Raw genomic sequence first — 21,549 nt, forward strand, 5'->3', positions numbered from 1 at the left:
TAATTCTGGAATAAAAATCAGTGTTCCATGTCTAAAAATTTTGAAACAGGATACTTGGATATTTTTAGAAAGGAGCATTTCCATTTCTCATTGACATGTTCCCACAGAAAGTTTCAATTATCACAAAAGAGCACTTTCGGATGGAAGAATCTGCCGAGAGAAGGCTCCTGACCAGGCCTGTTCCAGCTCTGCTGCTGAAGAGCTCGGCAAAACTCCCAGCTTCTCCTCCTGCCGGAATCGCTGGAGCGCTTTATCCAGGGACCGCAGCGCCTAAGGAGCACTTTCCTCCTTGGCCAGCAGATGGCACATTTTTTGTCACAGGGTTTATGATCGCCAAATTTTGTCAGGTTTGTCATTGCCAGGAACGGTTTAGTAGGCTTAACATTCAGCGCTTCTTCTGGGTGAGTAACACTGTAGCTAAAAACACCCCATCTGTGCAATCTGTTTTAAATATTAAGCTCTAGCAATAGAGCTTCGACGTTTGCCAGTTACTTACTGTAAGCAAAGTATATAAATAACCCTCTAAATGTAATTTCATGAATAAAAAAATAAGAGCTACTCCTGCATAAGAAAACTCGCATTCTTACTGATACAGATAATTGGAACTAGGAGTCTGGGATATGAATATATGTCTGAATTAAACCTCTCTTTTACTCATACTGCTGACATCTAGAGCCACATGACAGCCATTCTGCAGCTGTCTGAATTTAATGTGTTCCTTCCCTTGTTCATTCCATCTGTGACAATGGGAAAAAACATATATATTTTAACTTACCATATGAAAAATTCCTCAGCTTTACTATGGATAGATTATTGGAATTTTGCCATAATTCAGACATGACCTTTTCATCACACTCAGCCATTCCAATCATCCTCTAGTGCTATGTTCACACAGTGCAAGCTACAGGAGAGAGCTGTGCAAACACCTGACATCAGAACATGTGGAGCATTAATGATGAACACTGCTACTTGATAGGATGTAAGAACCCATTTCTTTCCTTGTTTTCTCAGGTCTCTCAGCCAGCAAGATAATTGCTCCCAATTTAGGAATAACAGCTCTGAGGATAAATGAGTCTAAGTGGCTACAGAATTAGAAATGACATTACTACATGGCCATTGTCATGTAGACAGAGCTGTACCAAATCCAATGTACTAGTTCCTCAAATATTCTTGAAAAATAACAATGGGGACAGATATTTTCAACTCTGTAACCAGCTGCTCACCCACAACTCCTAATTCTGCTGTTTACAAGACCACGTTAGTATAATGCAGCTTCCACCGTTTTAATTAACCTTTATGTGCAAGTTCATTTGGTAAAATGTAATTAATAACACAATGTTTCTACTGCATTCTAAAATAAGATGAAGGCTGTGTTAAGAAGGAAAGAGTGAAGGTTTTTCTAGGTGGGTAAAGCATTTTGCTACAACTGAATACTCATAGTACTGCAGCTCCTGCAATCTGCTGCCCAGTGAAAATCCAACCATAACCTTCAAAGGAGTAACTCCTACCAGTATGGAGTAACAGGGATTAGAAACCTCATAGTGATTCTTATCTCTTCTGCTATGCCTACTGATGGTGCTGATCTGTGGGTTGAAGATCAGGCATTTAAATACTTACCTTACTCAAACTGAGCCACAGAGAATCAGAATTCCCTGCAGAATCCAGAGTCATGCCAAAGGACTATATTTGTTTTAAAAACGAAAAGAAAAAACATATTTATGAGAGATACTGTATTAAATTGGTGCATGCCTCTCCACCTTCCACTGGATGCATTTATCACAGGAGCCAAGAGACCACTTGGCTTGAAACAAAAGAAATACTATAGTGTGAGTGAGAAACAAAGGGAACAAAACAAATCAGACTAAGGCAGAGAATGAACAAGGATGTATTTTTAACTCAAACTTAGATTAGCATAAGAAAACCAAACAGTTGGGGTAGACAAGAATTGAGGATTATTGATTTCAAGTTTGGGAACATAATGCTCATCAACAGAACATCAACAGGAGCTATCACATGTTTTAAAAAAGACTTTGACCTACATGCCCAAAATACTATAGTTCAGTGCCTTGAAAAATCCACCAGACACATGTAAAGGAACATTGTTTTATTTCTTATTCTAACCCTTAAGCATGTCAGCAGAAGTTAATTTCTTGCCATGTCAGCAGAAGTTAATTTCTTGCCATTTAATCCAATAGAAAAAAAAAGACTAATGCCATAAAACATTATGAAGAAGTAAATCTACTATAACTGAATTCTCTTCCTTTTATGTGTCAGTTGTTCAACTAGCTGTATACTGACTAAAAGAGTAGTAATGCTCACAAAATTAATAAAAACAAAGGGGTATAAAGGGACATAGCTCAGGCTCTGCAAAAGAAAAAAAAAAATCAGTTCCAGAAGGAATCCAGAATTCAGACTGACCATTTAAGCAGTCTTGTGACTGCTAAACAAAAATCTCCTGTTTGAGTGCAGAAGCCTGATTTTAAATTTTGCTGAGAAGTATGCGCTCCCATTAACCTTAAATAGCATTATGGGTACTCAGCATTTCAAAAATCAGGCCTTGGAGCACTCAGCCCAAGTGTAGAAAGCTGATATTACTTGGAGTGGTTGAGATGAAGACTGAGCAATGCAACACCTCAAAGAGGTAATCATGGGCAGCATTAGCCATTAAAGCAGCTTTTATATTTTACAGTGTTTGGGGAATTGGTGCAAGTCCTGGCATTACCCACAGCAGCACTAGTGGCTTAACAGCTTTTTATCCTGGCCCAAATACAGAGATTAGAGTGTTCTGGCCAATGTTTGCCATACTTCCTTATTCTCTTGATCACTCCCACAATATAAACCAGGTGGAAGAAGCAGGCAAACCAAGCATAAGCTACAAGATCTCCTCTTTCTTCAGAGTTTGGTACAAACGTGTGGACAGATTAGTAGATTTACAAACAACTCCACTGCCTTGTTCAGCTACATTAAGTTGCTTTTCTATCATAAGGCAACCAAGACATCTCTGAAACTTTGACCCAAATTGATCTGTTGGTTGTAGCTGTCAGCTTGGCATAGGAACATCATCAATATGAAGGTTATAATGTGAGTGCACTCCACTCAAGACATTTCTGTATCAGCACTACTGTAGCTCTGCTCTTTTTCACTCTAAATACATGCTAGCCACCATCAATCCATCAACTGGAACGAAAAAATATTCATACTATTTGGAAATTTATGAGAATAGCTTGTCATTTAGCAACATTGTGCTTCTGGACACCCGTTTTTGCCAATGAAGAACTATTAAATCAATCTTAGACTGCAACACTAACCTTCCACCAAATTTTTGTCTGGATAGGGCCCATCCATTCCTTCTTTAGCAGTTATTCTACAAAGAGGTGCTTATTATATAGTCATACCTGTTTGAATAATCACCTCTGAAGAACCCACTTGCTCAGAGGACCTTCACAAACCTTAACAGGATGTTATGAACCCCGAGTGCACTAGGGACCAAAGTAAATCAAAGGAATTGGTCTGAAGACTGCAGAAGAACTTTCCTTAGCTTACGAGTTTGACAAAATTAGTCTGAATCACAAAATGAGTCTGGCTAGTAAAAATACACTTGAACATCCAATTCCACATGACAAACCTTAGAAATGGAAACTTATGTATTCATGATTGATATATCTCACCCAGTGCCATTCATGACTGGGAAATGCATGAGCTAAACTCTATACAAAGAATAACAATTTCACAGTGAAAGATGGTAATACTAAAAATAAAAATCTGAATCTCTAACACTTACAGCCTGAATTACTGAATCTCAACCATACTACCAGGCTGCTACAGAAAAAAAATTCACTCTGACCCAAACTGCAAACAGCCTCCAGGAGAACAGTCGAACACTGTTTGATAAATGGTGATAAAGTGCAAAACAAGGAATTGTGAGAAAGGGGTGATCTATCCAAGCACACTCAATAACACAGCAAACAGATGGTTAAGCAATACCAACACAGGAGTTATCAACATAGCTAAGACAGTGCTATCACTGCCTCCACAGTTTGTTTGATTCTCCTCAAGGCCCCGCCGTGCAAACATGGCAGGTGTGCTGGGTTTGCTGTGCAGGGTACATGGGTTCAGCAGCTTCAGAAACATCCTAACGACTGAGAGAAAGAGTGAGCAGGTGAAGGATAGCAAAAATACATAACATGATAGACAGATGTAGAAACAGCAGCAGCAGCTTTTGCATGAGTCTGTTGCAGATAATTCTGCAATGATATTGAAGTCTTAGACTAGTATAAAGCTTGCCTCATTGAAGAGATGCCACAGAAAGCATGTCTGGTGTTGGTTCTATAGTCAGTGTTCTTGAGCATCTAATATTAATTTTTATTTATTTATTATACATTTCCACTCAAAAGACATCTACTTAGATAACAGAAGACAAAAGATCATTGATAAAAGGTTGATAACACCTCAACATATCCCAACAATCTTACCACAAAAAACATAATTTCACTTGCATTTTGAAAGGTTTCACAGCACTGCACAGCTGAATGTAACACCTGAGTCATTTTAATACATACAAACAGAATTAATCAGCTCAAGATTATGCTGAATTTTTTACCGCTACGTTTTCCTCTTGTTTATCTCCCTACTGAGTTTTTTTCACAGCTGTCTTTACCCAGGGTAATAACGTTAATGCCAAAGTAGTATCAAAGACCAGCTACCTTGAAGCAGCAGTGAGTATTTTCTAAAGGAAAAAGTCACTCTTCTTCTCCCTCCTTTCTTTGCAGCATTTCCTCCTGAAAGCATGGGAGTGTGCTTGCTTGCTCATCACTCCTGCTACCCTAAACAACTGAGATAGCTTTGTTCTTCTGCACCAGCAGTTCTGCTCATGAACACTGACACCGAATTTCCTTTTTTAGACAGCAAGGACGCAGACTTTCTTCCTCTTCTCCCTCCCTCTGCCTCGCCTCCCCTCCCCCTCCTACAGTCTTTGCTGTGCCCTCATCTTACCTTCAACAGCACAAGAAATCCATGCTGCAGTTTTTTTCCTCGTTAGCAGCTCTATGGCAACAGCAGTTCTGAGGCAGCAGTCCTTTACAGTTTCACTTCATTCTCTTTCCTTCTGCATAAAGATACAGAGTCTGTTAGCCCAGGAAATCAGGAAAGACAATTCTGATGCAATGTAAATCAGCAAACACAATTCCACAATTATTTAAGAAAAAAAGTGTGTTCCTGGGGGTATGAGGTTGTATTCCCAGAAGAGATTAATATTAGCAATGCAAATGAATAACAGTAAAGGAAATCAGAAAACTCCTTTTGAGTAATTAACTGTAAAATCATCTTTGTGATAATTCAGCTTTCTTGGACAGAAAGGTGAAAGAAGAGAATTCTGAGCTTAAAATATACACAGTATCACATCCAAATAAAGTCCTCTGACAATTTGTCATTGTTTGACTCAGTCTTTATTTGTTATTAATACATAAATTAAAACAGTGCTTTGTAAAATCCTGCTGAAATAAAGGCAATAATGGCATACAAAATCTTGCAGTCTTGTAACCCATGGAAAACTATATATCAGAATACATTTAGAAATGGTAACACAAGCTTTAGAGAACAAAAAAGCAACGAAAGAAAAACTACAAGTAATTGGGTAGTTACCAAGTACTATAGTATCTGCCTGCTTTGAAATTAGGATTTTCCTGATTTGTTGCTTTGTTACTTTTAAATGAATCAGAAGAATGAGCTACAAACAAATGCTGAATATGACAGCAAAAAAACCAACTACTTAAGACTCAGAAACCATTATTATCAGAAGCTCTTAAATTAAAGCACAAGATTAAAGTACCTTAAACAGAGGCACATACATTCTCTTTATATACTGCAAAAAACTGCCAGTAATTTATGATCTAATCACTTTTATCATATGCATGAAATAAACGAATCAATATATTCCTGCAATTCAGCATGAACTCGCATTTCTCTCTCCTGCTGTGTAAAGAACAAAGGTTTCTGGCCAGTGCCAATTGCTGGGACAATATGTGTTAAAGTGCATGTCCTCAACTGGCATGAGCAACACCACAGTTACCCCTAGATGAAGTAAAGGGATTGCCTGCATCCTGTCTGTGCTTGCATCAGTCCATGTCCACACTTGCTGGAAAACGTGGAAAACAGGGGCAGCTGTTCTTGGGCAAAACTTGAGAGGAAAAGATTGAATTCCTTACTAATCCAGCACCTCACATGCTCATTTTTGTCTCATCTGGCAGTATTCAGTTGGCATAAAAAATAATATAGAATAGCATTCTGGGATGGACTGAAGCACAAACAATTGGGGCTGAGAACTGGCCTACAGAGGCTTCCTAGCACTTAACAGAAGCCCCAAAAAACAGCAGTTACATTTAGCAGCTCACCTGGCACTTCACCTTCATGGGCACACGTTTCAGACTCAGCCAGGACAAGAACATGCATCTCTAACACTGTTAAAGAGAAAAGCCCTGGAATAGCTTCATTTTCCATCCAAAAAAATCTCAGAAGGATTAAGAAAACAAACTAACAAAATGGTTAAACAAGTCACAATGTTGATTAATTTTTTAAACTTTTTTAAACTTTTCCCCCCATTGAGCTGACTGCTTTGCAGACTGAAGCATAGATCACAAAGCAATCAGCCCCAGCTTTAAACAGTTTACAGTCTAAGAGATTCTTCAAAGAGAAACGATCATTTCCATTTTCCAAAGAGATGAAAGAAGGGCACAAAGCTGAAACTACTCATCTACATTTTCACATTGTGCCAGTATCAGTGACAGAAACAAAACTTGGGGAATCTGAGCTACAGTTACCTGAAGAAATTAACAGTCTCAATTTTCTTATGAAAAGTAAAGCTCAGTAGGGAACTTTCAGCTTGTAGAAATTAAGATTTACTTTGAGGCCAATACTTCTGATTACACTGTTCATTTTATTAATGACAAAGTAATTATCTTTATTGTTAACTCTTACATGTTGTAACAAGGTCTGTAAACTGCAAAAAACTGTTGTGAAGGTTAAAATGCTCTGATAGAGAAGAAACAAGAGAATTCAGTTAATAGACAATGCTGGATATGGACAGAAAGAGCTTCTGTTAGTGACAAATGAAGCTATTTCTGAGATGTCTTACTGCTTAGGGATGTACACATTTGAAATATTCTGACAATAAAGACCTGTAATACACTCAAAGCAAAGCTCTCTGTGCAGTGCTGTATCAGTTGATAACACCAGACATTTTGTTGTCACTAATCTGAGATAGGCTCTCATAGCTCACAGCGCTGGACACACACTCTGAAAAGCACAATGTGTTTGTTCTGACGTCCAAAAGTGTGATTGGGATGGGGAAGGACGGAGTCACATGGCTTGTTGCTGTCACCAGTCAGGACACAAGGCACCTACCAAGGTACCCATATCTACAACACACATTAGAGATTATGACTTTTTTTACCACAAACTGGTCCCATGAATTTACCCCAGTAAAAGTCAAAGACCTGCTTGGCCTTCCTGGTGTTTTCATCTTGGGCTTGGTTCACATGCATTACTTCCTCCTACTAAATACATAACACTCAACTTTTTTACCAGTGAGGAAAGGTACTCAAATAAATACAGAACACAGGTCTGCCTGCAGTGGCTGTTCCAAAACTCAACCAACTGAAATCAGCAATTAAAAAGCTCAAGCAATGTCAGTGCATTGCAAATTTGTATAATCATGAGAATAAATAACGTGCAGAGATGGTTAACCAATAGCAGAAAGAAAAGGGTTTTCTTCACAAGAATGCACAGGCTTATATTCATCCTTCTCTCAGAAGTGGAAAAAATGTTCTTTGCAGATTGTCTCACAGAAATATATGACATGCAGTATTTCATGACTTAAAAACTAAATGTAACCACAACTGCGTCAGGGTGTTATCATCTGCCACCTGGTTCATCTCTCAGCTTTGTTTACTTTTGTAGTATAAAGAACAAACTCTACCCTGAAAGTAGCCTGCAACTTCTATCAAGATTTCTAGGCCTCCTTCCATTCCTGAGCCTCACATTCTTCAAGGATTTGCCCACACATAACTTCTGAGGCAAATACTATCACCCCCACATTACAGAGAAGAAAACTTAAGTGCAAAAAGTGCTCTCATTCCAATGAAAGTCAGTGGCAAGTCTAATAAATATCATCTGCTCAATTTTAGTGCTAAAACTCCAGTTTGTGGTCACACTAGGAGTCCTTAACACAACAGAGAGCAGAGCTAAACTGATTCCATGTCCTGGGCTTGATTACAAACCTTGAAAACTTGGAAACAAAGAATCTAATTGCTCAGTCAAGAACATTCAAGACTAAAACTGTAATTATTGAGCTTTATAGCATGCAGAAGACTGGATGACTAAAAAAATCATTGAAAGAAAAGTATATTTCTGTTTCAAGTATTTAGGTTAAGATTTTATTGTGCCAACATTCTTCTTATTACCAGAATAGTTACTAAAATTACAAGACCACCATAAGTGATTCCATATGACAGTTTTCTTATGGTACACTCATTTAAAGAATTAACAGTAATGTACATGCTTCCACCAAGAAATTAAATACTGACTTTCTAGAATTAACCCTAGTCTTTTATTAGAAGACCAACCAAATGCTAACCAAAGTAAAAGGGAATTTTTCACAAATTTTAAGTTTTGAATGAAACGATACCCACTATAAAAATATGTAGTAATTAACTTCCCTTAGTTCTTTATTGACCCTCTGAGAGAGGGCTGAGAAACCAAGGTTCCTCTGAGGGCCTAGAGCACTTCTGCTGCTTCCTCTTCAGCAGCAATTTACAAGAACTGTTCCACTGTATAAAAGAAACACCATCTTTCTTAAAAATTCAGTGAGAACTTCATTATTCCAGAATAAGAAATAAGTAACAAATAACTTCAAACCTCTGAAGGCAGGAGGGTCACTATGAGTCTGAATTTAAACTCCAGACTCTAAGAGGAGATGAATTAACAGATGTGTAACCTGAAAGACTAAATTCACACAACTTTGCTGTTTCTTTAAAAAAAAACAAAAACAAACCCAAGTAAATTAGTCTTAAATAGTTTAACAAATTATTATAATCAAGAAAAAAATCTACTGGGAATGAGAGAACTTAGGCTAAGAACCAAAATCCTGCACAACTGAAGCAGGAACACTCCTTGGAGATGTGTGCTCCTAGCAATTAGGAAGCACAAGCCACAAACCACTCCACATACATTTCAGACAAGTGAGTCAGCTGGCCAGCAAAAAGCCCAGTCCACCCCACATCCTCTGCACAAGCCTGAATATCTTGAATAGACTGAGCATGTGGGACAATTGAATCAACCAAAGCAGATTAAATCCCACTGGCTTTCCATAGTGCTTGGCACCTAAGAAATTTAAGCATCTTTGACTATGTTCTTTATTGGCCTAGTGCACAACTATTCAGTGAGACAGAACTTGGACAGGGAGATGAAATTCTGCATGTACTTTCAATTCACCCAACAGGGACATCACTGAGATTTCACAACATAAGTTTGACTACAGTTACAAAGACTAGAAATATCTGTCAAAACATAACAAAGTTGTAAAATAACTTTAAAAAAGGATGACAAAGCAAGCCTAGCAGCCCAGTGTACTAAAGTCACCATAATGTGCATTTCAGATTACACTAAAGTACTAGAGAATACAAAGCCAGCATTCTCAATCCATTAAAAACACTGTATCTGATAAATTCTTATTGTTTAGCTTTTTTAGATTGTAATTTCAATGGAATGACCAAAAATGCTTGTTAGCATTAATGACACCCTGACTGCATTTAAATAACAAGCATGGGACTCCAGGAATCTGGACTTTCTTTCTACCCTGGAGGTTTTCCAGAATCTTTCCTATCCCCTCCTACATCTGAGGAAGCGTGCTTTTGTTTAGGCAGGATCCTTTGGGAGTGATGAACTGAAAAACATTACTTCTTGCTAACAACACCCTAACAAATCATCTTGATCCTTAACATGACCTACTGTGAGCAAACTCTGTCTGTTTACCATTACTTTCCTTGCCCTGCTAGTCATGGCAATCAAATAATAGACAGTCAGAACTCTGGCACCAGCACAAAAATAACTCTGGGATCTTGCAGGTTTCCTGTGAAGTACCTGGCAGTTTCATGGCAAATTCAAATTATGCTATGAGATTTCTAAAAGGACATTTCTGAGACTTCCTAATGCACCACCGCCTTTGCCAGAATATTGGTGAGCAGGGATTGCTCAACTGGAGCTCAGTTTCAGGAGATGTCAGCTCCTACTGCTTTCTTTAGATACGTCACTCCTTACTTCAATCTGCATGAATAATCACTGGAAACCCAGCTGCTAAACCAGCTAGTCCATCTGTTACCCCTGTTAATAAATGTGTAATTATGTTCACTCTCACCAAAGAGCTCATGATTCACTGGGATTGTCTTTTTGGGAAACATCTACAGAACTATATTAGGTGTACATATATATGTGGTTGTGGATCCTATCTTTAGTAGCACAGACATATTAGTGTCTTCTTGGTATCTCTTCTGCCTGATGATAACAAGAACCTGGTCCTTGGGGAGCAAGTTTTCAGTTGAGGCTGCTCTAAAAAGCTTTATCAGATTTAAAGCCAGGGGACCACAAAAAATCCCAATGTCATTACAAGATTTTTGTCAGTGACAAAATCTGACCTTTTGGTACCTCTCAGTTTGATGCTTCATGTTCAGAACATAAATCATTCCAGGCAGAGTATGGCTAACGCTGGCCCAAATGCACACAAAAGAAGATATGAAATCACATGAAAAGGTTGTTTGCCCTACTGTAACCAGAGATATTTCTCAAACATTGTACATGGGTTTTAAAGGATATAAAATGTAGGATCTTTTCCTCTAGTACAGTCAGGGGTCATTACTAGTACAAGAAATCTGGATATCTGCTATCTCGTTTCACAAAAAGAAAGACTGATTCTGTGTTTTCAACCACTTGCTTTAAGTTGACGAACAAAATTTTTTTCATCTTTTCATCTGGTGAAAGAAGTCAATGATTTCCACTGGAGGAAACACTGGGTTCCTTTTCTCATACCTTAACGTGCAATATCAATACAAATAAATGCCTTTCACCTGGGAACTGATGATTTGTTTCTTAAATCATAATTTCATTGTTCCAGTCATACAACACTTGAGGCAAACAGAGCATCTGCCAAGGGGCCACTGGACTGAGGAGTGTCACTGCATTAAAATAACCACAAACCAGAACAACTAACATGACCAAATAAATCAATCAGACTGCCAAACCCTGCCACAGCCACGTGACAGCAGATATCAGTATGCTCACAGGCTTTTCTTTATATTTAAGCATCAGGTGAATAAGAAATGAACAAAATCCTCAAAGACAGGGAAATTTCAAGCTCCTCAATAAAGGCCAGTGATCAGGAGCTTGGGGGGCAGCTGTTTGGCTCTGCAGTTGCCTAATGCCAAGAAATCTTGGCAACTTATCAGGAGACTCCCCATTATTTTAGCCAATAAATAACAATATATATTTTTTAAATTGTCCCCCCTTGGTTGAAGATAATAATGTAAAAAAATTTCTAGTTGTTTTTTTTTTTTTTTAATAGAACGAAGTTTGGCCAAGTGGAGTAAAAACAAGACTTGAAGCAAACTAGAGCAATGAGAACAGTTTCTCCTTAAAGAAAGCCAGGAAAGCCTTGCTACTGGAAAACTGCTGTCATATATGAACACTCAAAGTGATCTGAATACACAGGTAATCTTAAATGACACTGATTTCTTTATTGGAAAAGATAAAGTAGATACTTGTTTCTGAGATGCCATTTCAGATCTGTGAAGAATGATGGCTTACCTTCCTGAAATTCCCACGCCTGGAAATCTCTTCCTCTCAGATTTGCAAATCTACTAAGACAAAAATGCAGTACTTGAATAAAAATATTCATCAAATCAAATTCAACAGCTTTCTTAATAAATATTCAAGATCCTTAACTAACATTCAGTAGTATTATTTCTCCATTTAGACTCAAATCACTTTAGTGGGAAATCTAACTGTGCCATCCCAAACCTGTGCTCACATTCTTTCTTCAGTTCATCCTGTTTGTTTTGCAGCCAGAGGTTAACAGTCCACACAAACAGGCATCATTCATTTAAAAGGCCTCTGGCTGTTGTTGCATGTCTATCAGAACTGCAAACACAAGAAATATCCTCAGTATTTTCTATCCACCATGGGTGGACAGAACTTGAGAGCATTAGGATGGGCTGACAGTGGAGCTGCATTTATATAATTTAGCTGGGAATGTGGTAGGTTGTGCTATTTCTACAGATGCTACCACAGCAAGACTTAAGGTATATACAGTCTTTGAGATGTTCCCTTTATGGATATTCTAGATGGTTCTAGGCAATTTACAATAGTCTAGACAAGCAAAGGGTTGAGTTTTTCAAGCACTGCCTTCATATATAATCACTATGGAAACAAATTGCAAAGTGATACACATAAACCATATAAAGTTGGCACAAAATTATTGCTTACAATTTATATTACTTGCTTCCATGAGAAATACTGATGAATAGATTACTGTAGAACTTGAAAAGAGCACTAAAAGGATCGATATTTTTTATACCACAGTATGAAAGCCTTGGGCATGCTCATGGAATCGGTTTGCACAGTAACAGTTCTCTTAGTGCTTGATTTTGGACTGCACTAACCTTTAAATCATTCTTGACAGGATTTTTCGTGGACACCACTGTACTGCGACCTGCAGCACATCACAGCACCGTACACTCTGCAGCACCCGAGGACCACCTAACCTGTCTCCTACAAATACTCCTGCATCCCCTTCAGGAATGATCCACCCTTAGGGCCTCGGGACAAGTTTGCGCGATTCAGCCACGGGCCCGCCGGCCTGCACTGCGTGTGAGCCCGGGGCTGAGCAGGGCCCGGGAGCCCTCAGAGGCGCCTCCATCTGCTCCCCTCGCCTCAGGGCCTCTCCGTGAGCTGCTAGCGCTGCCCCTCATGACCAACGCTGCCCCGGCCCCGGGAGCGCAGGGGGACAGCTCGAGGTGTGTTTCGCCTGTCAGGGAGGAGGAGGAGGAGACGGGAGCCATTTCTGTGTGCGGATGGGGCAGACGCGCGGCCACCGGCCCCCGCCCAAGGAAGCCTCTTTCTCTTCCGTCACCCCCCGACTCCGGGGCTTTAAAAACAACCAGCACGGCGAGGAAAACGCGGCCACGAAAACAGGCTACTATGAAACCCCAGCCACTGCCGCAGGGCCGCTCGCTGTCCCCTCAGCCAAGCCGAGCCGACACCGCCATTGCCCCCTCCCTCCCCGCGCTGCAGCAGAGGCCAGGCCGGGAAACCCCGTGCGCGCGGGGGGGAGGGGAAGGCAGAGGGAGGAAGGAGTGGGGCGCTGTGACGCACTCAATGGTGCAATATCCTTCCGCGCCCTGGAAAAAAAAGTAGTTCCATATTCTACGTAACCTCGCAGACCCGAGAGGTTCATACACAACCTTCGGATTAACTCAGACAGTCGCGTGACGGGACTCTCTTAGGACAGAGGGCTTAATCCGGGGGGGTTCGTGCTTTTTTGGTTGAGGCATGAGATATATATCCATGCGCAGAGCAGAGCGCAACGAGTCCGGCAGCAGGGCGGGTATATAAGGGGGGCGCCGCGGAGGGCTTGCCTTTTCAGTTGAGGACAGAGCTGGTGGTCGGAACATGTCAGGGGGCTCCGCGGATTATAGCAGGTATGGCGGGGGCCTGGGCCCTTTCCTCATTTGGAGCCTCCGTGGATTGTGTGGGGGCGGCCGGGGAGAGAGGAAGAGTCTAAAGAGAGGGAGTGGTGGGAGTTGGAGCGCTCTGGGGGAGGTAGGGCGCTGTGGTCAATCAGCCCTGCGCCCTGGCCCCTCCCGTTCTAGACGTTTCTGTCCCTGCGCTCCCCTTGCTCTCGGTTCAGCAACCGTTTAGCTCTAGTCCTCGGGGCTCGGTTTTCGTTACCGGCTTTTTTAGCAGTCTAGTCAGCCCTGAAAAGGGCTTTATCGAAATAAATTCGTATACAGCTGAATTGTAGTTCAGATGCCTTTCTGTGGATTTTTTAATTGACATTCTCTTTTCCCTCGTGCCGTCTGTTCGCCCCGGGTTTTCGGGCCGCGCTGAGGGAGAGACCATTTTATTTTTTTGGGGGGGGGGGGAGGGGGAGGCCCCCCCCCGGGCGATCGCCCGGCGCCGTCCGCCCGCAGCGCCCGGTTTGCGCAATCCCAGGGGTGGAGCTCTCGCGAGAGTTCCCCGGCGGGGCGGGGCAGGGGGATCCGCAGCAGCGCCGGGAGCGCGCCCGCCCCCCCCCCCCCCTCGCTCGCTGCCGCGGGAGCGCGCGCTCGGTGCACCCGTGCCCACGGTATCGAGCCCGGCCCCGGGAGCTGGGGATGGGCTTTTGTGGCGCCCAAGCCACTGAGGGAGAGGGGTAGGAGTTTGCCCGTTGGTAGAAGCTCAGAGCACCTGCTGGGATAATCTGTCACGGGTCCCGCCGCTTTCGCCGCCGAGGTGTCAGCTCGCCTGCTGCGGGGTGGTTGCTTCTGTGCTAACAGCGTGTTCTCTTTCATGGCAGAGACCATGGCGGCCCAGAGGGAATGGAGCCCGATGGTGTCATCGAGGTGAGCACTTACTAACTGACCTGAGAATTTATACACTGGTGGACATGGGTACTGAATTTATTATTTTCTATGCTTTCTTCATTACAGAGCAATTGGAATGAGATTGTTGACAATTTCGATGATATGAATTTAAAAGAATCCCTTCTGAGGGGCATTTATGCTTATGGTTTTGAGAAGCCTTCAGCTATTCAGCAGAGAGCTATTATTCCATGCATCAAAGGTATGCAATCGATTCATTAATATCAACGTCGGATAGTTAGGAAAGCGTTGTAAAATGCATATGTTGTTTTATTAGTATGTAGTTATAGCTATTTTTAATCTTCATTGGAAAAGTGATATGATGGTACACCATCTTTCGGGACTGACCTGAAATGGAGAGAATTCTTTAGTACTGATCACTTACTTCAAGGGGAATTAAATAAAACTAACATAAATGACCCGTGTGGGAGCAGTAAATGTGTATCCTACTTTTTTTAGGGTATGATGTGATTGCTCAAGCTCAGTCAGGTACTGGCAAGACAGCCACATTTGCTATTTCCATCCTGCAGCAGTTGGAGATTGATCTCAAGGAGTCCCAGGCACTAGTATTGGCCCCTACCAGAGAACTGGCTCAACAGGTATTGATAGTGTAGTTTAAAAAAAAAAAAAAAACCAAACCAAAAAACCTTGTGTGTTGCATAGGTTTCAGGTTTCACAACTGTGAGACAACATTACCAGATTTCTGTAATGAAGGGGCTGTAATTAATATCTATTCAGAACCCTTCTTGTGTGAAGTAATGGAGGATACAAACTGGCTTCTGTCCCACAAGTTCTCTGCCTCCTTGAGGAGCTGAGTCGATGCACATGGAGGGTGTGCTGGGGCAGGGGTGCAGGAGCCAGCTGCTGTGCTGTGTGTAAAGCAGAGGGAGCGTTTTCAGCAGAATAGCAAAATTACTAAAGCACAGTACTGATTGGAAACAAAAAATTTACTTGTTTGGAAGTTATTTAAACTTGAGTGCAGTTGTGCAACATGAAAATTGCAGTGCACATTTGGTTACTTAAATGGTTTTGTATCTTTGTATGCTTTCCTGACAACATAATTGCATGTCTCTTTCACCTTCAAGGCTTGGTATTCTGTTATGCTAAGTGGGTGTGTGGTAACAAAACTTAAGTAACACTTGAATTTTTAAGATAAATGTATCAGCAACGTGGGGTCTTAAAGTGCAACGTTGAACCAACCTTAAAGTAAAAAACTTACTGTCACTTCCAGCTAGAATATACTGAATAGCCAGTGCTATGTGACAGTTCTTCAAGGTAAAGTTAAACATGCTAAATCAGAAAAAAAAGAATCCATAAAATCAATGGAATAAGAGCCTTTGATCAGAATGTTATGCCTTTGTTCTACTCTAAAGCTGTTGTTGAGAGTGAGGCTTGTTTTGAAACCTGGCTTATAGTGGTGCCCTTAGAGTGTTCACAGAAGATTGTCCAAGTGCTTACCATGCATGCCTGAGCAGCTGAGAGCTTGAGCTCACTTCTGGTGGCCCTGCTTTCAGCTTAGGAATTGTCTCATGGCAGTCACTCAGTCAGCAAGTCCAACCAGTAAGGACACAAATATTACTTAAGTGCCCCTCTGCCTCGTGGTTTCTAGTGAGCAACTTGAAGTATGTGAAGTTGGGCAAAGTCACTTTAGCAGCTGTCAGTTCCAAGAGCTGCATAGTCCTCAGTTGGTGTCTTGGCTTCCAGAGTCCATAAAAGCCAGTGATAATGGGGCTTAAGCTTTACTGTCCTACGAACTACTAATGGAAGGTTCTATTTTAGATTCAGAAGGTAATCCTGGCCCTTGGAGACTACATGGGAGCAACATGCCACGCTTGTATTGGCGGTACAAATGTGCGCAATGAAATGCAGAAACTCCAGGCTGAGGCTCCGCACATCGTGGTGGGAACTCCAGGGCGTGTGTTTGATATGTTGAACAGGCGCTATCTTTGTAAGTATGAATCTCACTGTGCTCTTGCTCATAAATTCCCAATGAAGGCCTCATACCCGCTAAGAGCTTCAGTGTATTTGTTGTCACTGTAGAGAGTTGTGCTGGAAAGCTTAGTACTAAAGGAGCATGATGTTTGTAAAAGATTGGGTGTTTCTGAAACTTCATGAGATGCTACTCTTTTTCCAATAGCACCGAAATGGATCAAAATGTTTGTTTTGGATGAAGCTGATGAAATGTTGAGCCGTGGATTTAAGGATCAAATTTATGAGATCTTTCAAAAACTAAGCACAAACATCCAGGTAAAAAGTTTTTACATGGTTAAAGTGATGGATGCAGATTTGGTTACCATGTGGCTGATAACTGAATAGTACAAATGAAAACTATTGTACAGGGTATGTGGTAACACACAGTAATCTATTCTAGGTTGTATTGCTGTCAGCTACAATGCCAATGGATGTGTTGGAAGTGACCAAAAAGTTCATGAGAGATCCCATCCGTATTTTGGTGAAGAAGGAAGAACTGACTCTGGAGGGTATCAAGCAGTTCTACATTAATGTTGAGAGAGAGGTTGGTATTGGTTATAATTGCTCTGGTAGGAGGAGTTAGGTTATCTTACCTTCTTGTTAAAGCACTGTACTAAAATTGCAGAAACTAAGGCTGAGCTTTGGTTTCTGCAATAATGCTAGTAGAGTAAATGCAAGAAGAAGAAAAACTATGCACTAGATCAAAAAGGACTAGGGTGGACCTCTTTCTTAATGTCCAGTGTCCTGTGTCTGAAGATTTGGTGCCACAATTGATGGAAAAACTTGGCTTTGTTTCCAGGTTATAATGAATACAATAGTGTGCAAGAGCATGCTTAATGGGTTATTGAAGTTTTTTTATTCTTTGTTCTAATTGTTATGTACTGAGCTGTCTGTGTCATGGTGCATTTCCTGATCTTTGTTTTGCTCAGGAATGGAAGCTGGATACTCTCTGTGATCTGTATGAGACACTGACCATTACACAGGCTGTTATTTTCCTGAATACAAGGAGAAAAGTAGACTGGCTTACGGAGAAAATGCATGCCAGGGACTTCACAGTGTCAGCTCTGGTAAGAATTCCTACTTCCAATCACTTCTGAAATGCCCTGTATTTACTGGAAAAGAAATGGTGATGAGGAGATACCAGTGAGAAGCAGGAAAGTTATAATATAGCTGTGCAGTGCTGTATTATCGTTCCCCCTGCTTAAAGTAAAGTGCTTCCTTTCTATCCCTACCTGCTTCGTTCCCACAGCAGGTAGGGACGCTGGGTTTCATACATACCTTTGTTCTTTAAAGGACATCCTGGTTTCGAGCATTGCAACTGTACTAATTGCAACTTTTTGTTTTAATTCTCCAGCATGGTGACATGGACCAGAAGGAACGGGATGTTATCATGAGAGAGTTTAGATCAGGGTCCAGCCGTGTCCTGATCACTACTGACTTGCTGGTGAGCATTGTCTTACATTGAACATGCTCCTGTTACAGCCTTGTCCCAAAAGCTTCATAATTCAGTGATGGTTTTTGTAACCTGAACTGTTGGGAGCTTTTTGGAAGAGCAAAGACCATGCATGCTCCACTGTGGACTGCACAGTTGTAGTTCACAACTAACAATGTGCTTGACAAAAGCCCGAGATACATAAATTTGAAAAAAGCCCCTGAATGACATTAAAGACTTGGTGTTGCTTTGCAGGCTCGTGGCATTGATGTGCAGCAAGTGTCCCTGGTTATCAATTACGACCTGCCGACCAATCGTGAGAATTACATTCACAGGTCAGTTGGCTCTGCCCCCCAGTCAGTCCCTGTGCTGTGCTGGATGTGGGCATTGGCACACACCCTCCTCACCTGATCCTGTAGTCCTCACCAAACCAGAGGTCTTGGCATCCATGCATAAACTGCTCAGAGCTAGCAGGGAATAAAACCACTTGCACATTGGCTTTAAACAAAGCCTTGCCTTGCACAGCTGTGGTTCTGAAATGAGGGAGGAGCAGAACTTTTGAACACTTAAAGCAGTGGGAAAACTTAGTTGTGTAACAGGTTCAGTGATGGCTGATGAACCTTGGAGGTGTGGGGAAAATGCCGGTGACTGAACTGCCTTTTGTCATGTAGGCTGTGACGTACAAGTGTGACAGCGTTACTGGTTGCAGCTTCTTGACAGCAGGGTCAGCTTGATCTGGGGTTCTGGCTGATCTGGAGTTGCTGCTGCTGCTCAGTGACAAGCCAGACCTTTCTACTTGAGGAAAAAAAATTGCGTAGGGCTGCCTTCTCTTGTACAGGTTTAACTGTGTCCACGTTGTGTGTGCCGTGCTTGCTCTTGGTGGCTTCTTAGTGGGATTCTTCTCTGTGGTGTGTCTCTCCTGGTAGCAATTTGAGTATTTCCCTAGGTTTAGTTAACTGCTTCTAGTGACTGTCCCTAAATTAAGTAAACTGTGCTTTATTACTTGATGTAAAAAAATACAGGAGTCGATAGCAGCAGTTGATGACACAAGATGGTGCTCAGAAACGACGGCGTAATTTAGGACGTGGATTCGTAAGCGGCACAGTTTGAATAAAGAGCGAGTTGGTATTTATTTATTTATTTTGTCATGGTTATCCCCTAAGTTTTGTGAGCCCTTTCTGTGTATTTAGCTCTTGCTGGCAAGGTGCTCTGTTGTGCAGTTTGTAGGAAGGTGGAGCCCATGGTGGATGTAAACTAAACCACATTGCACTGGTGTGTCAGTGACTGATGTGGGCTTAGACAAAAATGTTGAACTTGGATTTTGCTCTCTAAAGAAAACCAACAAAAACCCTAAGTTTTCCCACTGGAAACAGTTAGGTTGAATTAAAATTCTGAAATTCAGTGTGCTGTTCCATGTTATTGGATGTAATTGGATGAACTTAGTAAACTTAGTAACAGTCTGATTGTTAAAACAACAGCCTGTCCTCTGTGTGCTCTGTGCTTGGGAGTTGATGCATGAGGGGTGGGTGTGCAGTGTAACCAGAGGGGAGGGAGACTGACCCAGGACCTCAGAACACAGCACCGAGCATTAAATAAAGATCTTACTTTGCAGCCAAAGAGTAACTGTGTGTGCCCTGCTGCCTGCCACGGGATGGACCTGCTGTGCTGCTGGCACCAGCTGCTAGTTTTTCCTGACCAGATGTGACTTGGGTGGCAGCTGGTCCTGTTAAGGCAGCATGGACTGGCCTGTGGCAGATAAGAGCAGCAGTTAATGAATGGATCTTGCAAACACATAAAGCAGATGGGAGAGGTTAATGTGGGTGTAAATCTGTTCTCTTTTTGTGCAGAATTGGCCGGGGTGGCCGTTTTGGCAGAAAAGGTGTGGCTATCAATTTTGTCACTGAAGAGGACAAGAGGATCCTGCGAGACATTGAGACTTTCTACAATACTACAGTGGAGGAGATGCCGATGAATGTGGCTGATCTCATTTAGTCCCCGGGATGAGGTGGTTGTGAATCCAGTGCTCGCTGTTGCTGAATAGGTGATTCACAACGCGCATTGTGCTTCTTTCTTCGGGGATATATTGAATCTTGTCTCAATGCTCATTACGGATCAGAAATACAGATTTTTGAAAAGAGAAGCGACTTTCTGTCGTGAGCTCTTGTGGGGAAAGCCATTGGCTTTGTCCACTTTAGGGTTAGACTGTTGGGGTTGGGTGGAAAGTCATGGGGTCTGTAAATTTTTTCTTTATTAGAAATTTATTTCCTAGTTCCATAGAAGTGGTTGTATTAGATGTTCTTTATCATTTAATAATTTACTTATGGACTAAAAGATATAAGTGCTGTATAAAGTCAGCCAATTATGTTAAACTAGCCTACCTTCCTTTATTGTATGTACTTACACCTCAGATTAAATTGGAAAGGCCTTTCAAAATCTCTAAACTTTTATAAGAGCATTAAAATTCATTTTGTTTCATATGTATTTATTCAATAAAGTATTTAATTAGTGGTAAGTGTGATCTGGACCCTGTTGCTAAGCCCCAGCAAGCAAGCAATCATACTATTGTCTTAGTTAGGGTTAAACCCAGTAAAATTTGCCATATTGCACATGTCTTAATGAAGTTTGAATGTTCAATAAAATACTTCTATATTCACTTAAATTGTAAATAGTTGCTTCTTGGGTTGAGGGGAGGGTGACAGCAACCTGCTCTGTCTCAGGATAGGAGCTCAAGGTGGCAACTGCTGCAGCCTTGTGCTTGTGCCCAGAGCTTCTGCACTTAGTCTTTAACTGCAGGGTTGGGTCTGGACTAGTACAGGGTGAGCTTCAAGTGCCAGTGTGTCCCTGGGTGACGCAGTTCTGGGGTGCTGGACCTGTGTCCTTAACACTGGAACACCCTTTCATCAGAGTAGAAAATGGCTCACTTGAAAATTGGTGCTGGCTTGATGAAAAAGCTCTGCACTGCATCATTTGTGCTTAATACCTGTCCAAGGGCACCTTTCCCCCTCCCCCAAACCATTCAGGAAGGTGGGACAGGTGCTCAAAACAGCATCTCTGAAAGGGTATGTCCCAAAGAATGCTCAGCCACTGAGAGCTGTGTTCATCCAGCTCACAGCTCTAAAGTGGTTTGTGAGCAAAAATGGAGTGAGACGACAGGAAATCTAAGTGACATCTTCAGAGCATGACCTGCCCTTTGCTGTACATTTTTTTTCTTGGATAGCTTGAATGGAGCAAAAGTTGAAGCATATTTACTAGTTAGGTGATTTTTGCCATGTGTAACCCTAAAGGATCAGACACAAGATGGTGGAGGCATGCGCTGTGCTTCCTTAGGAGCTGGGTTCAGCCTGAAGCTGTGTTCTATAGGGATGTGACCATTTTGCCAAGTCAGCCTATTCAAAGCCAATATAGGCTGAAAGGAGTAACATCCCTTCTGTCTCTGCTTGCAGCTGAGGACAACTTGTATGGATATGCTCACTTTTGATACAT

At 41.6% G+C, this 21,549-nt stretch overlaps 1 protein-coding gene, 1 long non-coding RNA gene and 3 other non-coding genes across 5 annotated transcripts; 4 read left to right on the plus strand and 1 right to left on the minus strand.

Annotated features, from left to right (window-relative positions):
- Window positions 1–1,617: 1,617 nt before the first annotated feature.
- Window positions 1,618–13,542, minus strand: LOC138114610 (uncharacterized). Its single transcript, XR_011152691.1, has 4 exons — window positions 12,705–13,542; window positions 11,851–11,903; window positions 4,993–5,104; window positions 1,618–1,680 (listed from the first exon to the last, which is right to left on the minus strand). It is a non-coding gene; the product is annotated as an uncharacterized lncRNA (long non-coding RNA).
- A 97-nt stretch (window positions 13,543–13,639) lies between these two features.
- EIF4A2 (eukaryotic translation initiation factor 4A2) lies at window positions 13,640–20,725 on the plus strand. The gene is made up of 11 exons (XM_069024263.1): window positions 13,640–13,742; window positions 14,600–14,645; window positions 14,733–14,865; window positions 15,123–15,262; window positions 16,443–16,611; window positions 16,801–16,910; window positions 17,035–17,178; window positions 17,564–17,701; window positions 17,989–18,078; window positions 18,322–18,401; window positions 19,914–20,725. The coding sequence occupies exons 1-11, from the start codon at window positions 13,714–13,716 to the stop codon at window positions 20,056–20,058; spliced, it is 1,224 nt and encodes a 407-aa protein (XP_068880364.1). The 5' UTR covers window positions 13,640–13,713; the 3' UTR covers window positions 20,059–20,725.
- On the plus strand, window positions 14,976–15,046 carry LOC138115742 (small nucleolar RNA SNORD2). The gene has a single exon (XR_011153649.1). It is a non-coding gene; the product is annotated as a small nucleolar RNA SNORD2 (small nucleolar RNA).
- On the plus strand, window positions 17,226–17,406 carry LOC138115740 (small nucleolar RNA SNORA81). The gene has a single exon (XR_011153647.1). It is a non-coding gene; the product is annotated as a small nucleolar RNA SNORA81 (small nucleolar RNA).
- LOC138115732 (small nucleolar RNA SNORA63) lies at window positions 17,783–17,910 on the plus strand. The gene has a single exon (XR_011153639.1). It is a non-coding gene; the product is annotated as a small nucleolar RNA SNORA63 (small nucleolar RNA).
- Window positions 20,726–21,549: the final 824 nt, after the last annotated feature.

Source organism: Aphelocoma coerulescens, chromosome 9 (genome assembly GCF_041296385.1).
Source record: "Aphelocoma coerulescens isolate FSJ_1873_10779 chromosome 9, UR_Acoe_1.0, whole genome shotgun sequence".
Lineage (NCBI taxonomy): Eukaryota > Metazoa > Chordata > Aves > Passeriformes > Corvidae > Aphelocoma > Aphelocoma coerulescens.

Bases quoted from the DNA above. Each gene is read 5' to 3' on its own strand.
- EIF4A2 (XM_069024263.1), top strand. From the start codon at position 13,714: ATGTCAGGGGGCTCCGCGGATTATAGCAG. The intron at 16,911-17,034 runs GTAAAAAGTTTT...AATCTATTCTAG, and splicing joins AACTAAGCACAAACATCCAG to GTTGTATTGCTGTCAGCTAC. The intron at 18,079-18,321 runs GTGAGCATTGTC...GTTGCTTTGCAG, and splicing joins TGATCACTACTGACTTGCTG to GCTCGTGGCATTGATGTGCA.